The sequence below is a fragment of the Phyllopteryx taeniolatus genome, chromosome 13 (assembly GCF_024500385.1).
Source record: "Phyllopteryx taeniolatus isolate TA_2022b chromosome 13, UOR_Ptae_1.2, whole genome shotgun sequence".
In the NCBI taxonomy this organism is placed as follows: Eukaryota; Metazoa; Chordata; class Actinopteri; order Syngnathiformes; family Syngnathidae; genus Phyllopteryx; species Phyllopteryx taeniolatus.
Window position 1 is genome coordinate 10,708,695 of NC_084514.1, and position 11,230 is coordinate 10,719,924.

Here is an 11,230-nt window from a genome sequence, read left to right on the forward strand (position 1 = left end):
GTTTCCCTTTTTTATAAACTTGCATAGTGATTGGACTAAGAGCTAAATTATGATAGCCCTGAAGACTAACGTTACATCTAGCATGTTGTTTGTTGTTTCTTTAAACCAAGAGTGAAGCTAGCGTTTACCATACCTTATGTTGCAAACTGACCAACAAAAAAATACACCTTACCCGTTTTTTTCCCCACCCAGATTACACAGAAACATTCATAACGCCAGAATCTACTTGGTTTTAGGCTGGCAGAAAGCGACGTATTTGCCATGAAACATTCTTGGAGCTAACATCACACAATTCTCTTCAATAAGGCTTGTGTCTCAGAATCTGTTGCGTCATTTTTCATGCTACCTGGTTCACGTTCTTCCATGCCACTGCTGTCCTTTTTCTCCCACCCTCAATCATATCAGTCAATATCTCAACCCCGGTTGACGTCACTTCTATTTACAACTTGTTTTTTTAATATCTATATTGTGTCATTATCTATGGGGATTTTAAAAAAAGCAACAAGCCTATTTTGACAAAGAAAGATGTACTGACATCTGTTTTCAAAAGTAGGGAGTAAAAGTAAAAAATTGTCAGTACTGTACAATGAACTGAAAAATTAACTTCAGTACAGTGACTAAGTACTTGTACGCAGCTCTCAGTATTTGCAATTTAGGTCAAGTGAGTTGGGAAGGGACTAAAATTATACCCTTTTCAACCAATACTAACGTCAACGGACCACTGGTGTCAAATCATTTAGCACACATAAACATTAGTCCACATACACTTATTTATACGCTACATAAAAAGACTCCACTGCCATATCCCTATCTGAGGACAGCTTTGTGTATTCTATAAATAAGGAGAATTATGCTTTGACCCAACTGACCTTATGTAAGTGCCCCTAATAACCTCTAACGAGGTTGCTTAAGCACGCCAAGTGGCCCTGTGACCACTGCACTGAGTGACTGTGTGTGTCAGGCTGTAGTTTAATAGGTGGTTTGTCACTGTTGGTGTGTATGAAAAGATGGGGTCAAACACGACTTGTCCTGCATGTTTGAAGCCAGGATAAACGTTTTCCACCAATGATTTGCAACTCACAGCAACATCTTGACAGACAAGACCACAAACTTCTTTGGGCCATATCATACGTGTGTGCGAGAATTTGCATGTATAAGGAAAATGTGAAGTGCATGAAATGAACTTGCTAGTTGTGCAGACATTTTATTACATATTTCAAAAACAAAATACAATGTAAAAGTATTTATTTACCTTGTCACCAAAAAAGAAATAGAGTAAGGCTGTGAACCAGATGAGCAGCACTGAGTGCGAATCCTACATAAACGCACAACAATGGCTGACTGTGGCATAAAGACAATCCTGTTAAAAAGAGAACTTTGAGAAGGTTGCACCACGAGTGTGTGTGCGTCAGCTGACACACAACTCTGCTTACTGTAGCTTGAGTCATTATCAGCTTGCGTTTCATCCAGTAAGCCATCCAAGTGTCCAGATGGTCAGAAAAGCTGCTTCACTGCTCTCCCTCCCTTCTACACACACTCTTTCGCAGGGGAAAAAAAAGTAATGCCAGTGATCAAGTGGAGCCAAATAGGGGAGGGATACAGATTGAATGTCAGGTGGTTTGAAGTGAAAGAGGAGCAGCCAGAGACAAGGGGAGAAAAAAGCTGAATTCAGCTAACTCTTCTTGGGCTGCCATTTTCTATTTTCGGCTTGAAGGGTGAAAAGGACACTGGGTCAAAGGGGTCAAATGCCTGCATTGGCAACGCGGGGCAGCTGTATATCATCTTCCATCCATCCATCCATCCGTTTTCTGTACCGCTTCTCCTCACTAAGGTCGCAGGCGTGCTGGAGCCTATGCCAGCTATCTTTGGACGAGAGGCGGGGTACACACTGAACTGGTCGCCAGCCAATATATATCATCTTCAGACAATATATTTACGTGAAGGGCAGTATTGACTTTTGATTCGCTTCTGGTCTCTCATGAACTTGGTCATCTCGAGTGATGATGCTGGTGCAGGAGCCGTAGTCGTGTCACGTCAGATGCGAGTTGATGACATGGGGTGAGTTTTTCCACTCAGTAGCCATACTTGTCATTAAGATGGGTGCGGCCATCTCCAGTCTGTCCTAAAAGTGATGAATATGGCATCTATGAATTTGGTGACACTTATAATGCAATAAATATGCAATTACCAATGAGGAAGCCATTTTATGCAGAGGGCTTATTTGAACAATATATACATATACATATATATATAAATATATACATATACATTATATATATATAAATATATATATATATATATATATATATGTATACATATATATATATAAATATATATGTATATATACATATATATATGTATATATACATATATATATATATAAATATATATATGTATATATACATATATTATAACTATATATATGTATATATACATATATATATACATATACATATATACATATATATATATATACATACATATATATATACATACATATATATATACATACATATATATATACATATATATATATACATATATATATATACATATATATATACATACATATATATATACATATATACATATATATATATATATATATATACATATATATATCTACATACATATATACATACATATATATATACATATATATACATATACATATATATACATATACATATATATATATATACATATATACATATATATATATACATATATACATATATATATATATACATATATATATATATACATATATATATATATATATATATATATATATACATATATATATATATATACATATATACATATATATATATATATACATATATATACATATATATATATATATACATATATATATATATATATACATATATATATATACATATATACATATACATATATATATATATACATATATACATATATATACATATATATATAATATATAATAAGGATAATATATACCAATAAGGAAGCCATTTTATGCAGAGGGCTTATTTGAACAATATATACATATATATATATAAATATATACATATACATTATATATAAATATATATATATATGTATACATATATATATACATATATATAAATATATATATACATATATATATATACATATATATATATAAATATATATATACATATATATATATACATATATATATATATAAATATATATATACATATATATATATATATATATATATAAATATATATATATTTATATAAATATATATATATGAACTGTTTGTTAATTATGTGTGGACCTCATCCTAGGAGACTCATTCAGTCATATGTCCAATTAAAAGTTGAATACAAATGGCTTGACTTGTGCCTGTGGAGGGAGGTTACCTGTCGGCGGTAGCCAAACACAGTAATCGGGGTCGTCCTGTGGATACTGACTCGAGAGCTGCACAGGTGGCTATGGACACACACCACGAGGTGGCATTATTATATGTCACGGTCTCATTGTGAATTAGCTCAATCTTTGACATGTGTACTGGATAATGACTGGGGTTGCAAAATTCTGGGAATTTTTCAAAGTTGGACATTTTTCTTTGGGATTAACAGGACTTTACCAAACTGAAAGCTGGCTCTTAGTGGGTAATTTAAATATAGTTGGGGAAAATATATTTTAGCATAATTCTGACTAAAACAACCAAATTTCATGCAAGTACAGTGGTACCTTGACTTACAGGTAACCCAATTTAGTTTTTCGAGTTATGAGCCATCACTTGGTGGATTTTCTGTTTTGTTTTGTATTGTGGGCCAAAATTTGAGACACAAGGAAGAAGAAATGCCACCACAAAAAAGTGAGCAATTAAAGTAAATGCCCTCACATGTGGGCAAGTACAGCTATTTATTTGGTTCCAATCTTTCAAACAATTCCCCTGTTTGAATTCCTATGGAAATTTACTGGAAACTTTCCACAAATTTACCATAAATTTCCACCTCTTTGCAACCCTAAGAATGACACCTACCCTGCTGGGGCCCATGACTTTCTTTTTCTTCCTCGGACTGAGATATTCATCACCCTTGTCTCTTGATTCTGTTGAGTCACAGTGACTTGAAACCTGATTGTCAAATTTGAGACTACATAGAAACAGTAAACTCACCAAAGGTTGGTAGGTTGGGCTTGGTGTTCTGATGAGGAAATGGGTTCTGCGTCTCTGTACATGCCTCGCTTTTCCTCTTTTCTTTCAAAACAAAAAATACAACATTACATGATAAAGATATTTAATCAATTTTAAAAGGCTACATCGTAATATACAGGTGCATCTGAATAAAACAGAACATCTTCGAAAATAAATATTCATTAAAAACATAATACTTTTCAGAAGGCCAATTCCTACCTAATTTCTAGATCAAAATTGTTAGCCATAAGTCATTACATATTTCACTCTATGTCTTTAGTGGATTTTGAAGAGTTTCACTTTTTGAATTAAAGTAATGGAATAAATAAATGTTTCCCCCATATTTAAATGTATTTAGATGTACCTATATTTTTAAATATTGTACAGTATTTGAAAGTGTATCTTTATGCCAAGCATTGCACCTACTACTATTACTGCCACCTAGTGGCATAAAATATGAATCTCTATTTTCTGAAGGACGTTCTGGTTGTTAACCTTTTGGCTCCGGCACTGATTTTTCTCCTTTCTGTCCCGAAGTTTCTTGAGATATGAGTTCGCTGGCCTCTACAGGTTCAACATTCAACTTGCACACTTTATCTTCATGATCCTTCTTTTTTTCAGCCGTCTCCTGCTCTACCTCCCCCTTTTCTTCTGTTTCCTCCTCCTCTTCTCCTCCTGGTGGAAGTTCTTTCATGTTAAAGAGCTCGGGAGGCAAGCTGGGCTGCTTAGGAGGCAATCTCTACAGAAGAAATGAAGACTTATGTTTGCTTAGAGATAATGAGTTTCATTTAATATTCCATTAGGAAACAAAATACACTTACCCCGATAGTGCCAGTCTTCAGCTTGAACTTGCATCCTCCCTTCATGGCTCCAAAAAGCGGCAAAGCTTTCTTTGGTTTCTCAGACTTGGAGCTGCCACTATAGCATCAAAATATGATCAAGGTGTGCTCAAAAACAGCACTGTGCTTAAGTTAGTTATATTTGATGTTTTAGCAATGCTATAATGACCTTCTAAAACTAGAATGTCACTGGGAACACAGATCTCCACCAGGGCTGAACTGTTAAAAGTGTAAAACAAATTCTGGAAAGTTGTATTTGTCGTTTTCATCTTTTCATTATTCAACTTCCTGGAAAAGATGGACTGTGCTATTATGATTTTGGGGGGTGGACTTTTCCATGGTGATTTAATTTCAGAAAATATATTCTATCTGCACCATTAAAATTACCTTACATGAATTAAATTGAAAGGTTTCTTCCTTGACCCACGCATGTCTTTTATAATTCTGCTAATTGTATGCAAAATGTTTTACTATGTAAAACAATTCAAATAAAACAAGAAAGGCAGTGGTGGCCTCAGACTATTGTACGGTACTGTACAGTATTATATATTTCTATTTATGGCCATAGCCACATCAAGGATTTATAGGTAGAGTAACACATGAAGCATTTCACCTGGGGAGCAGCGAGGGCAGCTGAGAGGGGCGAGTGAGTTCCACCAATTTGCGGAGCCGCTGGGCATCTTTTCGCAGGTCGGCGACGTGCACATGAAGCTTCCTGCGCTCGACGGCATCCATGGTTGCATCGCTGCGCACGGCCGTCATGAAGGCGTCCAGCGGGTCGTCGGTCGAAGAGCCGGAAGTGTCTGGTGAGCAAATTTAATCATGAAGACTCCCAAGTATTCACAGCGCTTCACTTTATCCACAGTTTGTTATGTTACAGCTTAATTCCAAAATGAATTGAAAAAAAATAAATCCTCAAAATTCTACACCCACAACACCTTATAGTGACAACATGAAAACTGTGTTGGGGAGATTTTCGCAAATTTACATATTAAAAAAAAGAAAAGAAATAACCCCCCCCCCCCCCAGGGTTTTCATTCAAAATGTTCTGTACATTGCTATATTCATTGTTCCTTTTCTAATAAATTTGCAAAAATTTCAACAAAAAAACATTTTATGTTGAGATTCTGGGTTGTGGTGTGTGGAATTTTGAAGACAAAATTAATCCATTAAATGTTCAAGTGACGCTGTATCATAAACAGTGGGAAAAGTGATGCGCTGTGAATACTTTTTTTATTCTTGACGTTACACTGTACAATGGAAAAATGACTCACCTTTCCCAGCGGTGCCGAGCTTCTTTTGTGCTTCTGCCACCTCCTTCTCCACCTGTGATAGCTTGGCCAGCTAACAGGGGGGAAAAACAAACAATAGTGTCACACATGTTAAAAAAATTAAACCAATACTCACTAACCAGTTAATTGGATAAACAAACAAAACCTAATCAAATCTAATTCAACAGGTGTATCAATAATTCTGGTTTAATGACAGTACGCAGTTGTGTAGTATTAACAGTGGTGCACTGCATCACATGAAGACACATTTGTAACATTTTGCCTCGTTAACTACATGTGGCAATGTCACGCTCTAGGTGAGATTTTATACGGCGCTCCCTTCCATCAACAATTTGCACACACAAATGTCGAATAGCGATAGTTTTTAACATTGCCTTTCATTTATAAAATAATATGCCACACAATGTCAAATATAAAATAGAACATTTTCTTCATTTCACTAGATTATATTCACCGCCTAACAAATGCGAGTAACCTGTCGTTGCGACACCTAATGGGACAAACCAAAAGTAGTAAAACTTGACTTCTCTTTCCCTCATTTTCTCTCTCTTTAGTCCTTTTGACATGTTTCCAGAGTTCTCTGGGGTCACATCAATACATTTAACCATACCCCAACAGAGAGCAAACAGTATATCAATCAGCCAGAGGAGGTAGTCTTTGCTATTATTATTTGTAATAATATGAATTGAGCATTTGTTGAAATTTGAATCTATGTTGTTGATGTTTTCCATGTTAAAAGTTAGTTGTCAAGTTATTGCAAATATGTGCAGCTTCCCCACTTGAGATTGATTCAGCGAGGGAAGATTTCATCTGGATTTTACTCAACGACCAAGCAACATTTGCCTTTTGTCTCATTTTACTTTAGCATTCATTAGGTTGACTGTTCAATCAAGAAGTTTCATTCCTTACATTTGTCTCTAACACTGAGGTGCTTTACGTGCATTGGCATCTGCATTTTAATTATATCTAGGATTTTGAGAAATATCTATAAAAATTACAAGAGAAAATGTTATTGTGAATAAGTGTAAGTAGTAAGACAGAAACATAATACACTAATTTGTCATTTCTATAACATCAAGTTCTAGCCTTAGATTTTTCAATTTTCTCCACAACAAATGAGGCTGTCATTGTTGTTTTAACTTTTTAGTTTAACATTAAATAATTCATGTATGTATTCATTCACATTCTTATGGCTCTTCAATATTGTAATGAACTGTTATGTGTGTTTATTGTTGTGTGTTGCTGTCGGGGGGGTTGTCAGAGCAGGAAGTGTTCTGTTGTGCTTAGCGCTGTTAATCACGAGGGACTTTGAATGCATCGCTCTGCACATTGTGGGGAAAACGGGAGCGAGCGCCTCGAGGTGAGCTCATTCCAAAGTTCTGTAGCTTACATAGTTCACCTTGCTCCTCTTCTTTCATTTGTTTATATTAATGTTTTCTCATTTCATTTTAATACAATGGTATTGAAGGTGAATTCCCCGGGCAAAAAAATAAATAAAATAAAACAATTCCTTACTTATTCTGTCAGAAAAAGACTTGCCAAACATTCATTTTACAAAGCAGTTCATTTGAATACTCAGTCCAACATATCACCATATAATATATAATAAACCGAGGACCCCCTCTACTGTAATTCTGCTATTGCTTGCTTGCTTTACCAGTGATTCATGGGTCTCGGGCCGCTCCTCAATCTTTCCTGCTTTTTTCATTCTCTCTTTCCTCTTCTTTTCAACTGTGCCTGTCCGATCCAGGAAGGTGTCATCATCGCTGTCATAATAGTCCTCATCTTCCCAGTTCTTTTTCTTCCGCTTGCGGGACACTGTACACATGTAGCCAAGCAGAGGAGGATTTGTTAGAACGCCCGGAAGGTCTTGAGACGGTGCCTCGTGCAGGCTGAGGCCCCCCGCCCCCCTACCTGCTTCCTGGCGTAGCAGTCCTCTGGCTTCCAGCATTCGGCAGGCCTCGAGGCAGCACTGGACGGCTGCTTCTTTCTTCTTCCCCGTGTGGGTCACCTCGGCAACCAGCTGCCGGCCCAAGGCATCGTCCACGGGCAGCCTAAAAGACGGATAACATTCAGTTGGGATACCAACAACAAAACATGGTACCTACAGAGTCTGTTGTTTGTGGCACAGAAAAACATCGGTGTAAAATGGAACTATAATGAACACAAAAATACACAAAGAAATGATTTTAAAAAGCTGTTTCTCATTTTTGCTTTGTCGTACTGATCGCGCTTCTATTTTTCGTTGAATTTGGTGGTGACATAATGTCACACTATTTACATAGCTACCACCACCAAACTGATACAGCTAGTAAATAATATAAAAAAAAAAAAATGAAAAAGTCAAATCAGGGTTTAGCGTTGCAGACAGAGCTGAACTAAACTGTAGCGCTGGGTGGAAACTTGATACATGGCTTACGGGTCTTCAAGACACTTACTTGATTCTACAGAGCCAACTGCCGTGGCTTTTGTCTTCATACTCAAACTCCAGCTCCTCGCCTAATGTTAAATAGAAATGCTGTATAATTAAGAGTCAAAACATTCTTCAGAACATTTTCTGCCCTCTTTTGCTGTGCATTGATAGGAAGACACATCACCTTCCCTGTCATAAAAGCCCTGTAAAGCCTTCTTAGGGTCCTTTAAGTAGGCAGCTTCCTGGTCTTCTTGGAACTCTGTTGAAAAAGGGTTCTCCTCGTTCTCGTCTTCTTCTGGAAGCTGCTCCTCAGCTGCATGGGGAGTTCATGGTCACACATGGGGTAAAAGGAAAGCAGAGAATGTTTCTCTCTTAACACTTTCACACACTCATCAAGAGCTCACCCATTCCCCAAGAGCAGCCCGAGTCTTCACTGGACAATTCTCGGCTCTTGTCGCTTTTGCCTTCGTCCTTCTCCTCTCCTTCCTCTTCATCAGAACGCCCTCCCAACATTCTCTTCTCTAGCTCCGCCATCTGTTTCCTGGCTTGCTCCCGCAACTCTGTGACGGTCAGTTCAGACTCCTCTTCCTCATCAAATTCTGGACCCTGGAAGAGGGAAAACTTTCTTTGCATATAGCAGGAGAAACTATATGAAGCAACGGCAGTTGTTTTGCTGCCCTAAGTACACGGTCACAACTACATGGAATAGAGGAGTTACCTTATCCAATGTTTGTGCTTCGACAAGTCAGATGCCTGAGAGTTAATGACTACTCGGTGAGGGTGAGAAACAGGGAAACGTCGAACATAAACACCAGGTGTCACATGTTGTATGCATTTACAATGGGAAATTTTAAGTTCAAATGGTAGTAATACTAGTCAATGGTCAGAGTGAACTAACAGTTAGAAGAAATACCTTAACATAAAACACAATCAGGGAGGTAGTTTTGACCGTAACCCAAACTACAAAATAGCATATGACGCCATAATCAACTTACAATATACTGTCCTAAATATAGATTAATGTTAAAAACACAAAGGACAATAATTTCCATCCATCCACTCTACAAAGGAAGGCTGGAGCAGAGATTCTAACACGAACCTCAGAACATGAGGCAGATGTGCCAGCATCTTTAGAAAAAAAAACAAAAAAGATGAAGAAGAAAAGAAAAATGTGGCACTGTTTGAAAAGCATTTTTACTCTGTTCATATCAATTAAGACTAAAAAATAGCAGCTCAAATGGGCAGCACGAATCCGGGCTCCGGCCTTCCCGTGTGGAGTTTGCATGTTCTCTCCATGCTTGCTAGGGTTTTCTCTGGTACCCTGGCTTCCTCCTACATTTCAAAAACATGTTAAGGTTTAATTATAAGCTCTCAATTGTCTATAGGTGTGAATCTGAGTGTCCATAGGTATGAATCTGATTGTTTGTTTGTCTCCATTTGTCCTGCGATTGGCTGGCGACCAGTCCAGGGGTGCCCTAAGCCCGAACGCAAGCTGTTTCGAAAATTGATGGGTGGATAGCAGCTGAAATGTGTTGGATGCATCATGGACTATTTAGAATCTGAATAGTCCATGATGCATCGGCCCGTGGGCCACATCAGGCGTAATAATACAATAAGAAGCAAAAACAAGCCATACCTGTAGGATGAATAGCCTCGTGCTGCCTCCGAACTTAAGGACATGTCCAACACGGAGTCTGATGTACGTCTTGGGCGGAATCTTGTTCTTGTTAACGACGGTACCGTGTGTGCTGCCCAGGTCCTGGATGTAGAAACCTCGATCCTCACTGACAGACTCCCCCTCCCCGGGAAGCCGGCGGTACTGGATGACAGCATGGTACCTGGAGATGGACGGGTGTTCCAGAGTGACGTCACACACCGGCAAACGTCCAACCACGAAGTAACCTCGATGCGCAAGGGGCACCTTGTCCACTATGGTGCCGTTTTTTAGAATTTCAAGAGCATAGACGTCATCTGGAGCAGGACCACCCCACTGTGGCTCTGTGTATGGGAGAGGAGGGAACTCTCCAGCCGGCGGAAGCACCCTGTGTTTAGAGTCTGTTTTCATGTTTACTCGAGCAACGTCTCTCTGTTCGTCGCCATTTGTATTCTTTTCTGGCCCAGTGTCCGGGGTTTCGTTATCCTTCGCTGGAACATCAGATAGCTCACAATTGGTGTCCTCGATTTGTGCTTCGTTGTTGTCTTTCTCGTTTCTCGTCTCGGCTCCAGGTTTGGATGGAGCAGCAGCGTTCAGGCTGCGTTTGCTCGCGAGAGAAGGCGAAGCGAACGCAGTCGGTTTTTTGAAAGGGTCACTTGTGTTCTGGCCAGCTTCGGGCAATTCTTTCTTTTGGGGCTCTGTGTCATTTTCTGCTTCCGAGCACTCGTTTGTTTCCATCGCAGAGTTGGTCTCTTTTTCATCCGTGTTTGTCACGCTCACATCAAGTTGCGCAGAGGCGGACATGTTTGATTGGTGCGACTGTCAACTTAGTCCGGGTCCTGTCTTCATATATAAAACGTACAAAAATAACCA

General features: G+C 38.2%; 1 protein-coding gene across 3 annotated transcripts; it reads right to left on the reverse strand.

Moving 5' to 3' along the window:
* Nucleotides 1-1,188: 1,188 nt before the first annotated feature.
* slc4a1ap (solute carrier family 4 member 1 adaptor protein) lies at nt 1,189-11,190 on the reverse strand. Of its 3 annotated transcripts, none has more exons than XM_061794054.1 (14): nt 10,340-11,190; nt 9,108-9,309; nt 8,888-9,016; nt 8,729-8,789; nt 8,205-8,344; nt 7,948-8,108; nt 6,273-6,342; nt 5,612-5,801; nt 4,981-5,077; nt 4,655-4,898; nt 4,142-4,222; nt 4,007-4,074; nt 3,378-3,447; nt 1,189-2,122 (listed from the first exon to the last, which is right to left on the reverse strand). In XM_061794054.1, exons 1-14 carry the CDS (start codon nt 11,159-11,161, stop codon nt 2,073-2,075), a joined length of 2,385 nt encoding a protein of 794 aa, XP_061650038.1. In that variant the 5' UTR covers nt 11,162-11,190; the 3' UTR covers nt 1,189-2,072. The 3 variants fall into 3 exon arrangements, with proteins under 3 accessions (XP_061650038.1, XP_061650037.1, XP_061650039.1); XM_061794053.1 differs by having other exon boundaries at nt 4,007-4,091; XM_061794055.1 differs by lacking the exon at nt 4,007-4,074.
* Nucleotides 11,191-11,230: the final 40 nt, after the last annotated feature.

What these genes read in the sequence shown, in the direction of transcription:
- slc4a1ap (XM_061794053.1), bottom strand. Translation starts at nt 11,161, where the DNA reads ATGTCCGCCTCTGCGCAACTTGATGTGAGCGTGACAAACACGGATGAA. An exon ending in GCCCAACCTACCAACCTTTG is followed by an intron (nt 4,092 to 4,141) that starts GTGAGTTTACTG and finishes TCAGGTTTCAAG; the next exon opens with TCACTGTGACTCAACAGAAT. An exon ending in AAGTCATGGGCCCCAGCAGG is followed by an intron (nt 3,448 to 4,006) that starts GTAGGTGTCATT and finishes GTGTGTCCATAG; the next exon opens with CCACCTGTGCAGCTCTCGAG.